Source organism: Pleurodeles waltl, chromosome 12 (assembly GCF_031143425.1).
Source record: "Pleurodeles waltl isolate 20211129_DDA chromosome 12, aPleWal1.hap1.20221129, whole genome shotgun sequence".
Lineage (NCBI taxonomy): Eukaryota > Metazoa > Chordata > Amphibia > Caudata > Salamandridae > Pleurodeles > Pleurodeles waltl.
This window is the reverse complement of record NC_090451.1, coordinates 389,489,787-389,511,889: the sequence shown is the minus strand read 5'-3', so window position 1 is coordinate 389,511,889 and position 22,103 is coordinate 389,489,787. Positions and strand designations below refer to the sequence as shown.

The following is a 22,103-nucleotide window of genomic DNA, read 5'->3' as shown; positions in this document are numbered from 1 at the left end:
TCCAGTGTGATATCCAACTCCTCCTGAACCTTTGAGGATGAAATGGCATCAGACTTCGATGTCGAAGATAGCTTAGACTTCAACGATTATTTCAGTACCAATTGCGTCTTCGGTCAGAGGCTGGCTTCAATGGCAGTTGGGTCTGCTGTTGAGACTTCTGTGGCTTTGGTCCTGCTCAAGTATAGTTGCCGATGGGTGATTTCAGCACTGCAAATCAAAGGCTTTGGGCAATTCTTTCCTCGGCTCCAAGGCCTTATTTTGGTGTTGACCAGTGCTTAGAGGGGGCAGATGGGGGGGGGGGGGGGGGACTACCAGTACCTGAAGGGGCAGTTCTCGGCTCTGACATGTGGCCGCCGATGAGGGGTGACCGGTAGAGGGATGTAGACATTACTCACATGTGGTGTCATTTTGACGCGTCAACCAGAGCCCACTGGGTGGATGGGGCATCTTCTTCTTACTCCTGGAGGAAATTGTCACTGGATTAATAGGTTTCGGCTGGCTGTACTCTGAGTTGGGCTGGCAGGCCAGGAGTTCAGTCAACTCACTGATGTGATGTTAGTGTTCTTCCGTGGCTAGGGTGTGTCTCCAAAGTGGAATGGGACACCCTGGTGCAAGCCCATCATCAATCTAGGTGATGACGGGGAGTCTTTTCAGTTTGGAACGCTAAACAGGAAGGGTAGCAGCTCTCATTGTGGTCCAGCAAAAGTCACAAGTTGCCCACGGAGTGGAGTCGGCCCAGGGAAATTTAGAGTAAGACTGGGGGCATCTCTTGAAGTGGGTCCACTCGATCACCTTGAGAAGTTGGTCATTCTTCGAAGGGAGGCCTGAGCACGTACTGGACAGGACGGTCCAGAGGGCCGGGCGGGACCCGGATGCTAATCGGTGAAGAAACTGATGCACAAGTAGAGAGTGAGGAGTCGATGATTGAACTCATGACGGAGTAAAAGACAGCAAACTTGAGGATACGACAGGAACCAACAAACTTGCCAAGACAGTGAGTGCAATGGACCCATCCAAAAACGGTGGCTGAGGAAAAAAAAAAAATTAACAATGGATTCTGTGATCATGCGCATCTACACCGAAAGGAAAGACCTTGTGACTCAAAAGATTTCTTCAAAGTAAACCAACTTGCAACGCCCCAGCCCCTACACTAGATGGTAGGGGTATGCACAGCATATGCATCTACAGCCACACGCTACGAACCATAATGTTCAACACTGCTGACACGATGAAATAACATGGGGAATTTTTATGCTATGGAATGACAATGCCACAACCTAAAACAAGATGTCCAGATTGAAAAAAATAATATGAACACCATTCTTAATTAGTCTTAAAAGACAAGATTCTGTACAAAGATGTTGCCTATCCCCTAGTTTTTTGCTGGTGGCTGGCTGGTCCCTATCCACAGATTGTGCATCAGATTATGCATTCATGTAGGGCTATGTTAAGAGGACTGCTGATACCTAAGAATAAAAAGGAGAACTGTAATGCAATGTCGGGCCTGTTAAAAAAAATTGCAATACTGCAGAAAATCTACCTGAAACGGAACCACTGTAAGGCACTTGAACCACTATGGGTATCAACTGATGGCACATTCAGGTTATACATCCGACTAAAGAGGGGTGTGACTTCTGAAGAAATCAACCCTGTTTCCCCCCGCAAAGTGTGCCTAGACTACCATCTAAGCAGGTATGTGGTACAGTCAGGGCAATCAGATGGAACCATGCTAAATCCCTGTTGCGTATACGTTCCCACCTACACTACATGCACAAACATTACTAGACATGGAAGTCCTGCTGCTACAGTTTGCCCAGGTATTCTAACCCTAGTGGTGATCTTAACATGATGGGCAGCAAAGAATGGGATAGGTGAGGCACTAGAGTTGAGAGGAGGCCTTGGCCCCCTTACTGGGATGTCTTAAAGTCCTTGGATTAGCAAAAATATGACAAACTCACAGCCCCAAACAGAGACAATATAACTTTTACTTTGGAGCACACAAGAGTCTCACATGAATAAATTACTTAATGACAACGTCAATACCTGGAAATTAGTACAGGCTAATCACCTGGCAAGAGGCACATCAGACCACTTCCCTTTGTGGATGGAGCTGCAGGGAAAGGTGGATGGTAGATAGGGCCCTGGCCTATCAATTCCTATTACATGAAAAACAAAGATCAGATATCAAAACTCCGGACCAGCACCGAGCTCTATTTTGAAGAAAATACTGGGAGTGTAGACTCTGTGGTCAGCCTCTGGGAGGCCTATAAGACAGTATGTTGGGGGAAGGGAAGGGAAGAAGGCAACAAAAGTCCGTCTGGCTGAGCTGGTGAAGACATGCAGCACAGGCTAGAACTGAAATAAAGGGAATATGGAGACTTAGCAAAGAACAAGGCTAATGCCACCCATGTGTCCTCACAACTCATACGCTATGAAGTGGGTGACATGTCAGGGAAACTCCGTGCCTGGTTGGAACGTAAGACAGACAAGGAACTAGGCCCTAGAAGTAAAGAACTCGGATGGAGTAATGGAGAGGGGAAATCTAAAAATACTGGTGGTACTTTTGGCGGACTACAGAAAGGTGTGTGTGTGTATATATAATCTCCACACAGTGACCAAATACCTTGAATATACACAAAATCTGTCTATGAGACTGTATAGGCTTATCTTTAAAAAATTGTTGCTATTTTTAGTTATGTAGACCCCGAGATATTTCAAGCGGTCTCTCAACAGTGGTAGTTGACAGTCTGGTGGAAATCATGGGACTCCTACCATGATTGGGTGTGTCTGGGATTTCCCCCATTTTATTCTCTATTCCGAGTATGTGCCAAAGTTCCTGTATCTGTAGAATCAGTATGCGATTTTATGTTTAGGCGATTGAATAATAACTCATTTTATACATTTCAAACAGTTGTCCGAAAAGATACTATACAGACTCCCATGAGACAACTTTACTTGTGTACTATGGAAAACGCCCACCTTCTAAGGCCCAATGCACCTTTACTGCCTTCATTAACACCGACCATGACAATGTGAGTAATGTTTCCTTGTCTGGGACACTAACTTGAGCTAGAAATCCCGCCACTAGAATTTCTGCTGTCCATATCCAAAGTTAGTAAGCACTAGGGATAACCAAAATACCCAATGGTACTATATTAACCAAACTAACATTTTAGCCTTCTTTCTCAGCAGCACTCATAAAATTAGGATAAAAACTAATCTACTGACAGATTCTCACCTATGTACTACCTTAATCAGTTAAAAGTGATGACCACAAAAACAACCTTGCCTTGCACTGTTATTTTTTGCCATCTTTTACTATGGTATTTCACTTGCTTACATTTTTTCAAATTATTTTTTATGCCCACATATGATATGACATATTTGCAGACTAGATTAGGAAGATGAGGCCAACATGTTCATACATGCAGAGTGAAACAAAAACAGCCAAGGAAAGATCTGCCATATGATATTACTCTGAAGCAGCCAGAGAATCGAGACGAGATTTGATCCTCACAAGTGTAACTAGTTTTTTTTTTGTTTTAAGTATTAATAAAGTCAGACTTAGTTTGTGTAAGAAAAAATTAAATACAATTTAAAAATAAGCCAATTATCACCAAATTAGTTTTGATGTTTAATAGAAAACCTAATATTTACTTGCAGCATGCAAAGAAAACAGCTGACTAAAAGCCAAGATTTCACAACATTAATCTGCAGAGTAATCTACGATGGTCACATAGCTGTGGCTACAAAATCATTTACACGTGATCAGAACATGGCAACCTTTTGATAAAGTAGTCTAAAGACTACAACTACTTTCGATTGTTGTTTACCTCACGACTGTAAGATTAGACCATCTGTTCCAGGAAGTCCAGCATGACCACAACACCACCAGCTGAGACCCTATGTGCCCAACCACCTCCAGCACAACCAATATTATGACGAGGAACAATGTGGTATTTTATTATAACTAAACTAAGATAGGGCGGTTAGGGCGTACTTGTCTGGACAAGGTTCTCAAGAGATTAATGCCAGGCAGCGTGCTGCCTTGGAACCAGAGTTTAGTTAATATACTGGTTATTGGGATTAGTCTTGTGCACTCCAGGAGACCATTCATTTTCCTCTTTTGTGTGGTGGTAGATTTATTGCTATGATTATCTGTCAAATCCAGTAACTGCTGTGGCAGAGAGACATGATCAGAAACAAGCAAGATTAACTGCTTCTGACTGCTAGCTTGGTGGCAAATATGTCACATTAAAGACGGGTATTTTTTTTGAACAGCCATATTTAGTTTGAAAAGATTAAGTAAGGAACCATATTAACCCTTTCACTGCTGTGGTGTTTTCACACTTCTGTGCTGGAGCTTTTAAAAAGTATAACTATCCAGCTAACCCCATGACAACTCAGTACATCACCAAAGCCAAGTACTCTTTGAACACAACCAATGAAGCTGACAACGGAAAAAGAATTCTCCTTAAAACAATCAAGCAGTCCATCAACCCCCTACCTGACCCTTCTATCCCATACTCCACAGATACACATCAATCATTTTGTCAATAAATATATAAAATTTGATAACACAGAACCTGTTTACGGGCATGTTTCTATCGAATTCTGAAGAACACATACTAGACCCAGCCGTCCTTGCCAATTACTAACTCATCACCCATCTAACGTCCATTTGCATAATCCTCAAAAGTGCAGTCTATGCACAACTTCAAGATCACCTACACAAGAATCTCCTACACAACTGTCAAATCGCCCCCAGAACATACTGCAGCGCAGTGACAGCTACTTCACAAATCAGATGGTGTCCTCCTGACCATAGATAAAGATTACCCATGCCTCTTGATGTTATTGGACTTCTCAGCTGCATTCCACACCGTTCAAACCCCTACCTCCGCCAACCTTAGCCACTCCCTGAAGTCTTGAATGGGTTTCACTGGAAATGCCCTTTACAGGTTCAGCGCCTACCTTTCTAACATCAGTTCATATACATGGGCATCTCTGGCCTAGAACAGTGGTTCTTAATCTTTTCACTGGAACCTACTAGAACCTGGGGACCCTCACTGTCTCATTCTTGTACTCCAGGGTTTTCCACTGCGTCATTATTGAAACCTGGGGACCCCGGCCTAACCATTTTCAATTGTTTAAGCCACAAAATGATACACACAAAAAAATACACTTAAGCATTCATCTAACAAATACAGAAATAATTGATTATTTCATTAAATTAACAAACATTTAATAAAAAAAAGTTTGGAGTGTTTTTAAATTCAACTGAGGCCACCCATCGTCCCTACTATATTCTGTTGTATGCACTTGCCCGGGTTCCACAAATCAATCTGATTTAGGAATTTAATATGAATTCATTTTTAGCCTCTAATTTCAAATTCCTTTACTTTTACAGAACATTATAAAATGTTAATTTGTACATCTTGTGTCTTTATATACATTTCACTACCCATTTCATATTATTTAGTTTCCTAAACAGTTGCGAACCCCAGAATATGTGACGCGTTGACTCTCATTGTACCTATGAGGCTGCTGGATTTGGGCAGCAGTATTACCTGAAATGTTGGGAACGGAGTCCAATCCCACAACATGTGACAACTGTTGGCCTAATCCATTTACGGCCAGCTAGCAGTGCCTCATCTAAGCCCAAGGACAGGTATGATTTGTGGCAACTGGGCGCATGACATTGTGACTTCTCAGGGAAATAGTTGTGGATCAGATCTCATCCTTTTCTCTCAGTTACACTCGCTCACACATGCAAAGACAAACAGAAGCAGGGAATGGTTCAACAAGATTTATTGAATCAACTGCGTCTTAGATAAAATAACATGAAATGCAATAACTAGGATGATGAAACATACTAGAAGCAAAATAGTGACAAAGAAAGTGAAATATAAGAAAAGTCCCACCATACTGTCACTATGCAAGATGTGTGATTCCTACCTAAGCTATATTAGAGCACAGCAGGATAACCCCTAATCCACCCTTCAGGATTCCCCAGGAAGACATCATCCACCATACTAGAGTATGATAGTAGCGGAGAAGCCTGTCTTCTATATAGACACCATCCCCATATTAGCGAGGAAACCAGTAGTCTCAGCAAGCAGCTGTAACGAAGTCAGACAACATGCAGCCGAGGTCATCTGACTGGAAACTCCGACTAACATGCATGGGACAGAGAGATGTTTTTATAATAAAACAACTAGGATTCTGAGAAAAGTGTACCACATAAAAAATACGTATGTTTCGTAGAAGTAGTAGAGATAGTGTGTACCACTTGTGCCGACAATCCTATCTTGTTGCAGACTTGGAAAAAGCACAGAGTGAAAAGAATGTGGTGCTAAGAAACAAAGGCTCCTAGGTGAAACGACAGCATGATAAAAGGAAAATAAAATATCACCACAAGTGTGGCCAATTCTAAAAGAATAAGATAACATAAAATTAAATAAATGTTACTTGGCTAACGGGCACAGGCAGCAGGCCTAGTTGCAAAAAAAATAAGGTGCTCACAGGGATCACTAAAATGGCTCTACAAAATCCTCCCATTGTCGGTTCATAAGTGGTAAAGCAGCCTAATTTCTCAGTTGAAAGGCAACTAAAATGTAATAATTTAAAACATATATACATAAATGTCAACAGTGACAAGTCAAGGTGGTGTATTAAAAAGGTGGAGTGGGCAATTTAAAATCTTAGCAGTGGCACCAGTGAAGCCAAATTTAAACGTAAATGTCATTTTGAAAATCCCCAAATACAGCTAGGACAACTGAAGCAAGGAAATGTTCCACTTTGGCAGGTGGTAATAAGACCAAATCAATGCAAAGCAAAACCAAAGAGCACTCATGTTTAAAAGCCTGAGCTGAAGCTGAGGCAGCAGCATTCCATGTTGTGCCCAATGCTGAAGCTAGAGCTGCATGATCCACGAAGGGCAGCTCATAGATAGCTTCCCATAGCAAATGCACCCTTAACATGCATATCTGGTAATGAGCCCTCAGGAAGAACATCAACAGATCTGCGTCCAATTCAAGTAAGAGCCACGTAGAAAGACGAACTTTTAGCGCACATTGAAAAAGGCACCAGAGGCATCCAACCATAGGCTGCACACAATCCAAAATAGTCTAAATGACAGACCAGTTACACTCCAGTTCTCCAGGAGAGGTGCTCCAAAATACTGCATCCTTCTTTCATGATACAGCTGCGCTAGTGGAAGCGCCATCAGTCCTCCTACGTGTGATGGGAAAGCCACTGCGAATTAAAAACAGCAAGATGCCACCTATTACAGCCAAAGTGATCGGAAATCCCCTGATAATATTGTGTATGGCTGAAGGTATTATGCCAAATATAGGGGAGAAAGTGTTAACGAAACCAGAACCAACAGCCTTAAAGAAATGTACATGTAGTACTGGACGTGTTACAAATTCATCCCACAAGTACACCAGTGTGCCCCGGAAAGTTTGTATTTACTAAAAGGACTGTATTCCTGCAGATAACCTCGCCACTTGGAAAAGCATAGATCTTGCGTGCAGATGTCAGTGCCACATGTTTTTGAAACAATAAAGCTTATAGTCTGCTTAACTTATCAAAATTCACATTTGCAGTAGTAATGTGAGGCTAAATGTCTGCTACATTCATCTGCTGCGTGGGGAGAATAAACATTACCGCAAATAGGTGATGATCTGGGAGACCGAAAACTACATAAGCAATTCAGGTTTGCATTCCACAACAGCTCTCACTATTAAGAAGCGCATAGCTTCCAGTAGAGAGCACCTGGAATGCTGGTCCAATCAAGGGGACTGGGATCCCTTCAGATAGCAAGCTAAATTTGCTGCTGGATCGTTTCCACACCGCATGCAAGGACAGCTGCTTACAAACCATTGAACGGCTCACAGAATTCTTGCATTCGCTGCTGCTAAGAAAACCCTCTTTCATGGCACTGAGACATTTGTGCGAAAAGGGTAGCTTCCGCACGTTAATGAATGTAACTATCTCCTACCCTTTCATATCTGCCCACTTTAATGCATTTTAAGCAGGACGTGAATTGCAGTGTTGAAATAGGCAGATTGATAACCCCATGTATTAACCATTCAGCAGATGGTATTGGTATTTCAGCAACAGTAAACGGCAACTTTTCTAACTTTTTGATGTTTAACATAAGTTGCATCCTTCTTAGCCATTATTTGTTGCTGTCGCATCAAATTAAATGCTGAAAAAATGTCCCTCGCGCTGACATGTTGCCAGGGAACGCGCCCAGATTTTAATGTTTGTATTGTCCAATCTAATAATGGACCTAAGCTGGCACTGCCCATGTTGTAAAAGTGACATGTCACTTTGCACAATGTCCATTGCAGATAAAAAAAAATGTTGTTTAAAAAGTATATGCTGTCAGACAAGTTGTAAATCCCATAATGTACAGCAGCTAATGCTTTCTGTAAATTCTCCTGATCTATTTGCCTAAACCGGGCAGCAGCTTCTTGTTGGGAAAGTTTCCAAATTTCATTATAACTACATATAAGAGGCGCTTTTTACACTGTATTCTCGGGCCTAACAGGAAATCCTGCAGGTCTGTGTTGTTTGACATGAGACGGAGGTATTCTTTAACAGCATCTAGTGAGGAACTTTTTTTTTTTTTTTTTTTTTAACCACTGGTGGCAGAATTTCCCTACACTGTGTGTTGTTACTATCCCCGAATGTTCTGGTGATACATAACAAGGGTCTGGTCTATTCAACCTAAACACCCTGTGGAGTTTACAAAAACCATGTTCCATTTTGGACTCACCCATCGAGCTGATCTTCAGTTGCATTGATGTATTTTTGCCATTTATAGAATTAGCAGGGGCAAGGATATTGGGTGCATTCAGTTCTTTATGCTTTGCCAAGGCTAAACAAACAATTTGTCTGTATCAGAGTTTAATTTAAAAATATAATTTGAACAGGTATCAGGCATGCTCTAAATTAAGCTTCCTTTGTCAATTATTAGTTCCCCATGCACTCTACGTCAATCAACTTCAGCCAATATTCATAGCCTTCCATAGCAAACCGGTAAACAAAGGAATAAGAATAAATTAATTTTGTATCAGTCAATAAAATATTGAGCATTTCCAGTATAGGCAATTTAAAATACTATGATTCAACATTTTTTATATTATACCCAGAAAAATATGTACACTTTTCAGAGTATGTTTTAGAACTCCCCACTGGCGGAGTTGGACAATGTTCACATTGTGTGCAACTAAAAATAGTCTCTGGGGTACTTGCTCTATGAATGAAATTTTGTCCATAATATTTGTAACAGAACATATCTCCATAATTTTCTTTTAATAGATAAACACCTTTACTTTCAAATACAATAAAATATTCTAGTTCAGATAACATAGAATCAACTGTTTTTACATCACAATCATCAGAAACAACTCCAATTATTATTACATCAGTCACTGAAAGTTTAAATACGTATGGAATTTGAATAACCTCCGTCGGGCCATATATATCAAAAGATACTTTATCCTAAGCAATCACATCAAGAATTGGTATAGCTGAAATGACCACCAGGAACAAGTCTCCGTGGACTTTATGGGAGGAAATATGTGGTTTTAGAAACTCATCCACCAGTTCAACTGTAGAGCGTTCAGAAAGGTAATGACCATTTAGTAATAAGAAAAAGACTATGATATACCCAATCCAAAGAAGGAAGGCAAGTACAGCTAAGAGCCACAATAGTTAATTTTGAGCCAATTTATCAGCTTATGTGTTCTTGACAGTCTTGCTGCACAAGAGGCAGATGAGTCAGTGAAAGAGTCATTGACATCGGCAAAATATGCAGAAGCAGTTTGTGCAAAAACTGGAGCCATGTTTAGAAGAGGAGAACTGGCAGTAATCTCCCTTGCTGGTTCATAAAATACGATTCCATCCATTTGTGTTGGATTTGAGAACAATTGCTCATTGTTACTGAAGCTGCTTTTCACAGAAGTTAGTGGTACTAATAAAAGATAATTTTCCACCCTCCCCAAGCTCGGAGAGGTGTCAGTGTTGCTGCTCAAAACCTGTAGAGAAAATATCCTGGTCTGTAGAGAGAGGAAGTTGGGTACTACCCAGGAGACCTCCAGGTCTGCTGTGCAAGATCGGCCATATGGCGTAACTTGACATTGTTAATGGAGACAAAGCTGTTTTCTTTAGAACCAGGCAGCAGTGGTAGAAAAACAGTTCTGATACTGTGTATTCCCAAGACTGGAACCTGTGCACAATAGAAAGGACTGAACTCATTTTTCACAGAAATCTTTTCACATACTAGATCGCCTACTGTTGGAATCCAGCCAGTAGGTGTGTGTTATTAGTGCACCCCTTATTCCCAAGGAGGCGGCATTTGGCAGATGCGTTGTCGTCACTGACCTGTTGTAAGTCCTGCAAGACAGTGACATGTTCATTTATTTCAAAGGGCGTATCTGCAGCCTCCGCACCAGGACCATCAAGATCTGGAACATACATATTTGTTCCAGACAGGCATTCATATGGAGTACGCCCTCCTAGGGACCGTCTCTGCAGATTATTAAGTGCTCTCTGGACTCCATACAGGTGATTACGCCAACTACGACCTGTGCCGAATACTCTTACTGTTAAGGATTGGATTAAGTCCTATTCTCTTCGCTCCACAACACTGTTTCCCTCGGATGATACGGAGATGAATATAGTTGGACAGATAATGAAACCATGGTGTCCCTGAATGCCCTTAAGGCAAAAGCAGGACATGGTCCGAGTGGAAAGCCGTGAATGCATATGTGCTGATAAAGACCTGCAAATCTTTAATAACAGTTTGAGCATTAGCTAAGGGTTGTGGCCACACCCATAGAAATCTGGAGCGAGAGAAGACCACGCCTAAGATGTATTTGTATGCATCATCAGGTGTCAAGGGACCACAATGGTCCAGGTACACACATTGAAAGGTGTGTTGGAAATTAGAAGGGCTGCTTGCGGTGAGGGTTTGACGGTGGCCCTGTTTATTTGCTGACAGATGTCACACAAAGAACATACTACTTGGTCTGTTTGTATAGACCTGGCCACCAGTAACGTGCTTGGAATAATGAAATAGTAGACGCCACACCAGCATGTGGAGAAGCAGCTCTCTTGTGCGCTGCTTTTATCAACTCAGGTCTTTGATCATTGTTGGGGGATCACGCGATCACCCACCCTGGTATTGCTACTAGGGCAGTACTAAGGCTAGATATGCGGTAGGAATATTTGGCAGGATATGCCTTTGGCATGGGCTTTCTTTAAGCTAAAGCTTTCACAGCAGCCAACGTTACATCATTTAACCTCATCTGTGAACAAGTCATTGCAGCAACAGAAGCCGTACCTGCTGCTTCATCAGCCAAAGTATTGCCTTTAACGTGTATTCCAACACGTTAATGTCCCAATGTATGAACTACAAGGACATTGGGTAGCGTTTCTTTCAGATCCACCACTTTCCCCCACAGGAGTCTGTGTTTAATGGTGTTGCCTTTTGAATCTCTGAACCCAATCTGGCAACAGTAATGCAGGTATTCATTGAAGGACTGGACACAGTATTAGGAATCACTGACAATGTATGTTAACTGTCCTGAATCTGTTTGTTTCAGTGCCATCAACAGAGTCTTGAGCTCTTAACTGTGCAGCGCTGTCCCCTAAGGACTGTGTGTAGGTATGCTGTGGGTAGAATTCACCATCCTTTATGTAGCCACTCACAACCGCACAGGTGGCAGAGTATTGATTTTTGGTGCCTACTGCGGATTGGGCAGAGCCATCAGTGTATATAATTATGATATTGTTCAATAGGCAAAGTACTTGCTGGAACTGGGTATTCTAGTTCATATTGGAGTAGGACATCCTCAAGCCACTTATTATGGTCTTGAAAGGATAGATGTATTTCCAAGCATGCATATGCTCTGTATTGTGCAGGTATATTAGAAGGTGTATAATGATGAAATGTATTAGTGTTCACATTGACTGCTGGAAAGTTGACCCAAGAATAAAATGTGTCCGTCGGCAGGATGGGCCTCAACTACAAAATGTAACAGGACCACACTGGGCTGTAAGGCCATTAGCTAGCAAATAAGCAGTGAGGGAATGTCGCATGTTTACTGCAAATAAAACCTGTAGCAGGTTTGCCATGGTAAATATACCTTTTCATGGATAAGGACACCAAATGGGGATTAATCGTTTTAAAGGTTTAAGCTTGAACAACCTACAGAATCAAATAGGTACTATCTAGGAGGAGAAAATACTCAATACCACGGACGTCTCTGTAAATAGTACTGAGGTGCCTTTAGCATGTAGGGAGAGATACTCAAAATGACCCGAAAATCAGTGCCTGACAAAATGTTGGCAGCACCACGTCGCGTTGGCCCTCATTGTACTAATGAGACTGCTGGATCTGGGTGGCAGCATCACCTGAATTGTGTGGAACTGAGTCCAATCCCACACCATGAGCCAACTGTCGGCCTAATCTGTTTTCAGCCAGCTAGCAGCACCTCATTTCTGCCCAAGAGCAGGGATGATTTGTGGCAACCGAGCACATGACATTGTGACTTCTCAGGGAAATGGTGGTGGATCAGATCTCATCATTTCCTCTCAGTTACACTTGCCTCACATATGCAAAGAGATACAGACGTGGGGAATGGTTCAATAAGATTTTTTTGAATCTGCTGTGTCTTAGATAAAATAATATGAAATGCAGTAACTAGGATGATAAACCATACTAGAAACAAAATGGTGACAAGGAAAGTGAAACACAAGAAAAGTCCCACCATACTATCACTATGCAAGATATCTGATTCTTATCCAAGCTACATTACTGCACAGTAGGATAAGCCCTAATCCGTCCTTCAGGATTCCCCTGGGAAGACATCATCCCCCATATCAGATTATGATAGTAGCGGAGAAGCCTGTTGTCCACAGACACCATCCCCATATAGGCCAAGGAACTGGTAGTCTCAAAAAGCAACTGTAACGAAGTCAGACAGCAAACAGTTGTGGTCATCTGGCTGGAAACTTCCTCTAACATGCATGGGACAGATTGTTTTTTATAATAAAACAACTAGCATTCTGAGAAAAGTGTCCCAACATAAAAATATGTATGTTTCTGCGAAGTGTAAGAGACGCAGTGTACCACTCGTGCCGACAATCCTATTGCCCTGTAGCCTTCGAAAAAGCACAGAGTGAAATAAATGTTGTGCTAAGAAATGTAAACCCTCCTTGGCAAAAGGACAGTAAGATAAAGGAAAATAAAACATCGCCACAAGTGTGGCCGATTCTAAAAGAATAAAATAAAATAAAAATGTCAATAGGCTAAAGGGCACAGGCCTAATTTCTAACATACCTTGCCCACAGGCATCACTAAAATGGCTCTACAACATAGGTTTGTGAACCCCCAAGGGTCCCCAGACCACAAATTAAGAACCACTTAGCCTAGAAAATCCCAGTTCTCCATGGTTCTATCTTGAGTCTATAAAGTTCAAACTGTGGCTGGTGGCTCTCGGCCCACCTGCAGCTAGAACACCATCAGAATAGAGATGAGGAAGTGCAAAAAAGAAAAAACAAGACAACAGGCCTTCAGCTATGCACCAAGAACAACATCCCTGCATCCGAAGTGTCCGACCCCAGCTCTGTTTCAGGAAAGAGCTGAAGCAGGTATTTAAAGAACCCTACTACACCATGAATTAACACTTCATGTTTGCTCAAAGAGTCCAGCTCCCACTCAGATCATATGTTCAGTTCACCTCTGACATGAATCCTGTACACTGCTCTTCAGCTTTTCAGCTAATTTTGTACTACATACATTTTACATACAGAGGGAAAAATGGGTAAATTCTAATTCTGCAGGGCAAACGATGAGGATTATGCCCTAGAACAGGATTCCTCAAAAATGACCATGTTTTACAACACAAAGTGAAATACGATGAATCCAAAGACGACGGATACTTAAGACAAACACTCCAGCAACTGCTCCTTCTACAGCGTCATGCAGATAGAACTTGTTTCCAGCAACCAGGTCAGAAATAAGACATGTAGGCACACAAATGGGTCACCTCTTAAAAATATAGTTGAGTATTGTTAGAAAATGCCTCTATTTGCATCATCACTCCCAATTTTTTTGGACTGATGTTGGTTTTGGGACTCTTTACACTGATAACCAAGCCCCAGTGCATTGTGGTTTGACTCATATAAATTTGGAGAATTAGTTAAACTTCCCAATTGGCACCTTTAACTTAAACATAAGTGCATAGTATATGGTACCCCGGGTTGTATATTAAACACTACTAATGGACTGCAGCACTTATTGTGCAATCATTAAATTGTCCATGTAAACGATGACTCCAGGCACAAAGCCTAGCTGAGCACTTTTAAAACTGCAATTTCGATCTGTCAAAGTCACAGTGGCAAACCATAGAACCGTTGCTGTTAAAACAAATACAATGTGCAACCTCTCCCATCCCCCAAAACACAAATGAATGTAGGGCATGAAAGACAAGTATGTAGTCTCTAAAGCAACATAAGAACATGAATATACTATAGTCCCTATAAATACAAAGCAAACATGTCAAAATCTGTATACAAGATAATATGCACCATACATTTGTAGTGTCTTAATCACCTTTACATGTGGTTCAAACGTGTACTGTGAAGATAAGGATCTACAATAGCATAACTTCGGGAAACTAGTTTAATTCTAATTAAAATGCCTTGCCTATCAGGTTCTTGCTGGTGAGATAAAAGTGTTTGTTTGATCTGATGTAGGAAGAATAGTTTAAAGTAAACTAATGCAAAGCAACCTTGGTCAAATTTGGGTAGTAGTTAGAAAAGGTATTTTTTTAAACATATCAGCTAACTGTAGAGTGTTTATCATTCCAAGTTAGTAAAAAGTCATGGCACAAACGCAATGCAATCTGGAAAGGGAACCCAGACACAGTAGTGTCAAGTAATTAATGTCTGTAGCAAGTACAGGTGGGCGAGGAACTGAAGACTTGAACAATATGCTTGGCTCAGACTCAGCTTGAGGTCCTTTTAAATACCAGAGATGATATACAGCCAAGACTTACTGTAGTGTCTTCCCAGCATTCTCACCAGAGAGGAGGGAATGGGGGTTTTAGACAGGCTGATCATGTAGATGCCAAGAGGTGGTATGAAAGTACCACAGTGCTGATGATTTGTCAAACTGCAATATGCCCCTTTACAAGCACTTTCACAGCACTTAGAATCCCAGCAACATACGCTCCTGCCCCAATTAAAAAAGCAAAGTGTGAGCTCTCAGTAAATTTTGACCACAGCTTAGCGCTACACTTCACTTTTCCTTCAGTAAAGACCTGTAACTCCGGGATCAATGATGGACCATTGTTTTGTTAAATCAAGTAATTACCTTCATTCAGGTGTTCTGCCTCTCTTGAAGTAATCCTTTTTGTCAAGTCCAGGGAAGCTAAGATCAGTTTAAATTAAGTGCCCCACCTTCCCCTCACTTAACTGTACTTTCTAGAAGGACTTCTTAATTCTGCTTCATTTAAGATGTGTGACGATTTCTCTCCTCAAAAACTAAACACAAAGCACTGCCCTTTGGCATTAAACAGAACAAAGGAAGAGATAATCAACCAGAGGCTGAACTACTCAATGTGCAGTCTGGAAAACCTGAGTTCAAGCTCAGCTTACCTGCTTCACCAATCTATCTGACCCTCGCCAATTACTTGCTTGGCTGTGCCACGTTTTCCTTGATAATCACATTTGAAAATGCCTTCACATATTAGAGTTCAGGATGCGTGTAGTACAAAAGCCACTTATATATAATTCAATAGATACAATGTTGCTCAAGCTATAATAATTATATAGATCACATAGAGGCAACATGACAACTGGCTTGGCTCACTCCTGGCACCCTTGTCAGGAACTGAGGAAATTTGGTGGTTCATGAATATTTAATTATTAAATTCTTATAAACTAACACTTGTAACAGCAGGGCTACTGTAAAGCAGGGCTACACTACAAAAGTTAAAAATAGTCTGCGAGTTAAATTAATATATTTTTTTTAATTCTGATAATCATTTTTTTAACATTTTGATTAACAAATTTTTGATGGTTCAGTCCATGCTCTGGTTCTAAAAGCAAAGCTAGACCCTTGGTTCAGGTCTCGCTCAACTTCCCCCATTAGTTTGATGGCGTGACCATGTTTAATAGCAAGACAGAGGGGTTGTAGCTAAGACTGAGGAGCCAAGAAGCATGCTTTACTGTGCCACAAAGCAATAAAACTCGCAATGTATTACTACAGAAGCAGCCAAAGTGAAAACGAAAACATAGATGAAGACATGCCACATAGCCAAAATCAAAGCAGGAAGTTGAATATTAGTTCACAAACAAAATTCGCTTTAAAGAGACCCGCAGCATATAGCCTGTCTTTTCTAACACACTCGTGCCTCCTGCATGTTAGGTACAGCAAATGTGTAGTTGAGGGATCACCGACCTGCAAGTCCTACAACCCAAAACGCTAAATTATACCGTTTATGTAACTACCCCACGCCTCAATATTCCAGTTAAGCAGGAAAAACACAATTTCATCTACAAACTAAACAAATATGGGTCATATAAGTAAATGCATGTGGACAAAAGCAAGGCACGTGTCAAAAACAAGAATTTCTTGGCGATTATAATAATAATCAAGGAATAGCAATAGACTTCAAAGGACCGCAAGCACAAATACCTCAAGGGTCAGTCACATCATAATGACTGAAGCTAAATCCGATGCTGTCATTAACACCATAATTCTTTTCAAACCGTGAGATACTCAGAGTCTGGTTGTGAAACACCCAAACATTACTGGATGTACTGATGTGTTGCGGGGTTTGGGAGTATGACATTATTGCAATGTTAAGTTTTAAACTGCGATTAATACCACACGTTTGCCGTTTACAATAGATAATAATGCACGGACGTACGCCGAGCTATTCTTGGGAGAGCTACTCTTTCGGTGTAATGTTTTGGAAGGAAGTTTCTAGAGCACGTGATGTTAGTAAACTGACACCGTGCCCACATGGTGCGAAGGGGTGCGGCCTAGCCATGCTGTTCTGGGAGATAGGAGGGCCGTCCTGTCGTGCAATACAGGGCCTTCTACCTTTGGAGCTGCATATAACCTTTACTTGGAGGGTGTGCCTATCTCTTAGGTAACAAAGACTGGAAATGAACCCAATTTTAACGAGAAAATAACATCAATCGTACGAGTGGCTTTCGTCCGTTTTAGTGTCGTGCGGTTCCCGTTGCTCTGGGAACACAGGGCAACTACCTCCTTTGAGCGGCCCCTTTAATCACCGACACCATATCTCACCCCTGCATCCTCTGCGGGTGATTGCCCCCTCCCGCCCCAGTTACCTCGCCATGAGCCTCGCGAAGCCGGGACACCTGAGCCCCCCTCAAGCCCTTGCCGGCGGTGGCCTCCATGGTGCCGACCCTGGTGTCCCTCCGGGTGAGGGTGTGTACTACTGGTCTCAAGCTGTGCACGCCGCCCCCTGGAGGGGGCGGTGAGTCCGGCGCTGCTCTCTAGTAAGAAAAGTCTCCGGGGTTTTCTAGTGAGCGGGTCTGGGTTCAGGTCTCCCGGGGTCAAGGGTGCGCAGCCCCTCAGCAGGAGCAGTGAGTCCTAAACACGTGCTTATGGAGGCGGCTCCTCAGCCTTTCCCGTGTGGGCTCTGAGCGTGACATGGGGGCGGGAGACATCTCAGCTTCGCATCACGGGGGCCCGGCTCTGTCCCGGCGTGACAAGATCCCTTCGATCCTCGTTGTATCCAATCCGTGCACGATCTCTCGCTGCTCTGCCTCGGTTTAAATTGGTCTGGTCCCGGGGGAACCCCTCAGCTTCGGGACCTGGCCCGATTCCCTTCTTTTAGACGTGTTCGCACTTCTCCTTCAGGGTGTCTCAGCTGTTACCCCCAAGAACTCCTGCAGCTGCTCTAGGATTTGTGGCTGCGCCATCAGCACCTCAAAGCTTCCTGCAGCGCCCGGTGCATTGTGGGTACCGCGTCCCAGCCCTGACAGCGCTCACAAGACACGTGCGGCAGTGGGTTCAGAGCATACCACGTGCTCGCGGCGCAGCTGCCAAGGACTCACTTCTCCAGGGCGAACTGCTAACTTGTAACAAGTTTTTCTTCATGAAATACATTGTTTTCTTTTAATTTTACACAGTGGGTTTTTAAATTAAATACGTATCGTGTAAAGCAAGACTTGGACGTTCCATTAGTTTGGGTAAGCCTGAACTTGATAGTTTAACCGCCCATACCACGCTTCCCACTCAACCGGTCTCCCCAGACCCGACCCCAGCAGCTGTGCCCATACGAGGAGCAATAGGTGGCACTGTCAGCACCGGGTTAGCTGCGTGTATTAAAACGTTGGGACGCACAGAAGAGGTGACACGCTTGTAGTAATTATTTGGCACGCAGAGGTATTCAAGCGCTTTAAATAGGATGAAAAAAATGGGAGGCTGTGGAAGGCGCATGTATGGTTGAATAATAATAACTTACAACTTTTTTAAGATTTTAAGAGGGTGGCTTATGTAGCAAAGAGTGTGGTCTAATGTATATAAACTAAAACTAGTCATTCAGAGAGAGTCCTGCTCTACAAAGACTAGCACTGATGTCAAAAGGCAACAAAGTTTATAGGTAACAGCTTATATAGTTAACAATGAAACGCTTTAAAAACTGAATTTAACGGTGCAGGGCAGATTATTTAACGCTTGCTGTAAGCACCAAGAACATAGTGGTATTTTCCTGGGGCCTGTTTTCCACAGGCCTCTATTTCCCTATTTGACACTCTTAAGAAATATGAAAACATACTTAATACAGGAAAAAGTTCCTAGACCAAAGTTCAAGTTTTCATATGTACATGTTTTCATGTCTAAATATGTATGATTGATAGGGAATAACCTGTTTCATATAAGTTACCCCTTTCTTCGCTAAGTACACCTTTGATTAGGTGCACCACTCAGGTAGAACAGAGTACCATATTACTTAACAAGCATTGACAAGCCCACTCGATCTGGGTTTAATGTGCAGCGATTGCCCATTGAAGTGAGGAACATGAGAAAAAGCAAACCGGAGACAGAAATGGCTATATGTGTAAAGTAGCCCTCATACAGTTCAGTGCAAGCATTGAAGCGGAGGTAGAAGGGTGCACTGCAACTGTAAATAGAATTAGGTGAGTGATAAATACTCCATTGGGCTGAGCCAACATATAATTGACAATGTCACAAGTCAATTTCTGAATGTGGCTGGTTGAAAAAAGCCAGTGGTTGCAAGAGACAGGCCAAAAGTCTACTCTATGTATAGTGTTACCAATAGATCTGTTTGACAACTGTGCTGTCCAAACCAAGACCTAAAAGTGTGCTGTTTTCAGTGCAGATGAAAAATTCAAGGCTGTGCAAAGCTGGTAGTGTTCATGTTGGCAGAGAGGAACCTCCTTGTCATCTACTGGGCATCAGCTCTAGACTAATGGCTATCTTCAGGGTAGCACATAATTTTCTTCTTCTGCATGTACCGTCACAGACAAGACTCCATAGAGCATCACCGTACACATCTTACTGGAGAGTTCTAGTAAACTGCAGGGTAACAGGACCTCCTCTTCTCCAGGTAATATCTCACATTGACACTGTAGGCAGCATGATTCTCTGCACCTTTAGAGTTGGTTTCCAACTGCTGGAGACCTGAATGGTACTCCATCACAAATCATTTTTGCCTTTGGGTAACCTTGAAGTGAGGATAGCAATTGGTGTTGGGCACCCACTTTCTTCCTTGTGGGCCTCTTGGGGCTCTCCTTGCATCCAAGTGGCTGATTAGGAGCCAGGCAGAGCAGTACCTCTGGGGGAGAAACTTCTCTACCTAATCACAAGTGACATAGTGTTCTTGCACCCAGATGTACTAAATATGGGCTCACCAGACACAATAAGAGCAGCCTTAAAATCCATCCAGCACATTCGAGTGAAGATCAGTGGAGGCAGGGGGCTTCAGAACAGCTCATCCCCTGCCCAAGGCCTGTCCTTTGGCATGATGAAGCTTGGGTTGCCCCACTCTACCTGCCAACAGCTTATACACCTCTTGAGACCATACCTATTAATTTTGCACTCTGCATCTTACAACTGGTAATCAGGTCCAGAGAGAGCATCACTGCAGAGTGCTGGTGTCATATCACAGAAAGGAAAAAATTACAGATTGAAGGGTTATCAAAATCGAATTGTTCTTTCATATGCTGAAGCCTACCACATTTTCCATGATGGCTCGCTCACACAGGTCACAATTTAGGTTAGGATTTTGGGGAGAATTTTTTTTTAGCTTTTCATTTTTTTTGTAATGATTTGTGAAGATTTAGGTTTTATTGTGTTCATTTTTAAAGGAGCAGTTTTTCCTAATTATTACGTTTTGTAGACTCTTCCGCAGGTACATGATTACTTTCCGTTGCTAATTCATTTGTGATGGAAATAGAAATTGATTTGTTTTTCGTACTCATTTTAATATAACCATGAGAACACTTTAGAACCTTAGCTAGAAGTTCTTAAATAACCTTTTTCTAGTGCAAAACATCTTACAGCTGAACAACAGGGAAGAGAGTGTGATTTGTTCTGTGATGAGAACATAGCTGCAATCACAGCAGCATTTCCAGTTAAAGAATGATAACTAAGCGGAGCATCAGGGCATTCCGTATTCTGGCAGCCTTAAGTTAAAGTTGATCTTGAAAAACAATGTCAATAACGTCACAAAAAGCATAAGAGGAGTGTGCCATTAGAACACATGATATGACTCAAAAATATATGCTTAAAGATCTGTCACTTCAGTGGAGACAATATTGTGGCCATACTTCATCTCATAATGGAGAAGGTGGAAGCATGTAATCTTACACTAAGGTGACGCTTTTGTCCATTCCACATTTTTCAGGCAAATGGCTTCTTCCTGGAAACCATCATTATGGCACTGAGTATTTCTTGGCCCACTGTTTGCTGAATATTGCCTTAGTCCCAGATACCTTGTTGAGGAATATTTTCAATTACATTAAGCTCCTGAGGGACATAATTGCAATGAATGCTGTTCATTGTTCAAAGTCTGCTTTCTGTGTGCTTGACTCATTCCCAAGTATGGAGGTCCCCATTGGTTGTACATATATCCGCACCATGCCTCTAAAAGCAAATGCAACAACAACAAGGTGATGGATGGAATGCTTGAATTAATTTCAGCACACTGGCAATTGCTTGGGCAATCTCTTAATCCATCATTGGAGCTCCTATTGGAGCAGGGTCAAGACTGATTTGCATACAGCTGGGTCCAAACTGATGTGGCGTGATCAGCAATATAGCGATGGATTGAGATGCAGCCCTGAGTGATTATCAGTGGCTGAGATTAATTCAAGAATTCCATCCATCACTGTTTAGTATACTTATGGTATTTCCAAAAGCAAGGCAGCAGATCTCCTGGAGTAGAAATCTGTCTTATTTACTTAACATACAAATAATATGTAACGCTGACCTATCTTTCACACATTGCTACACCATTTCCAGGCTGTGCATAAAATGCATGCACACGACAGAGCAGTAGCATTCTTAGGGGGCTATTACAACTTTGGAGGAGGTGTTAATCCGTCCCAAAAGTGACGGTAAAGTGACGGATATACCACCAGTCGTATTACGAGTCCATTATATCCTTTGGAACTCGTAATACGGCTGGTGGTATATCCGTCACATTTGGGACGGATTAACACCCCCTCCAAAGTTGTAATAACCCCCTTAGTGTCCTAATACTTATCCAGCAAGATTGACCAATTGGTGAGTTCTTATATTGAGGTGGAATGAAACATAATGTTTCAAAGAAGGCCAGACAATGTTTACATTATAAATGACTAGTGTTTAAATTATGTTTTCATGATGCTGTTTTAAATTCTGCAGTGAAACCGTGGTTGCTCACTGCAATTCAGCATTACCAAAAATCAAGATATCGAGGTAGCATTTGGCCTTCTAAAAAGCAAATCCCACTTTTTTCAGGTTGCTAGTACAATCTGCGGTACTCCTCTTAGAAAGATGGTACAATAATAGTGGAGTGCAAGTACCATAATGC

General features: G+C 42.1%; 1 protein-coding gene across 2 annotated transcripts in view; it reads right to left on the bottom strand.

Moving 5' to 3' along the window:
* URI1 (URI1 prefoldin like chaperone) overlaps positions 1–18,076 on the bottom strand; it is a 427,315-nt gene extending 409,239 nt beyond the window's left edge. Inside the window, exon 1 of one of the 2 annotated variants that reach the window (XM_069216759.1) lies at positions 17,389–18,076. In XM_069216759.1, coding sequence (XP_069072860.1) covers positions 17,389–17,396 — 8 coding nt within the window. In that variant the 5' untranslated portion in view covers positions 17,397–18,076. The remainder of the gene's footprint in view (positions 1–17,388) is intronic. The other variant, XM_069216758.1, reaches the window with a different exon arrangement.
* Positions 18,077–22,103: the final 4,027 nt, after the last annotated feature.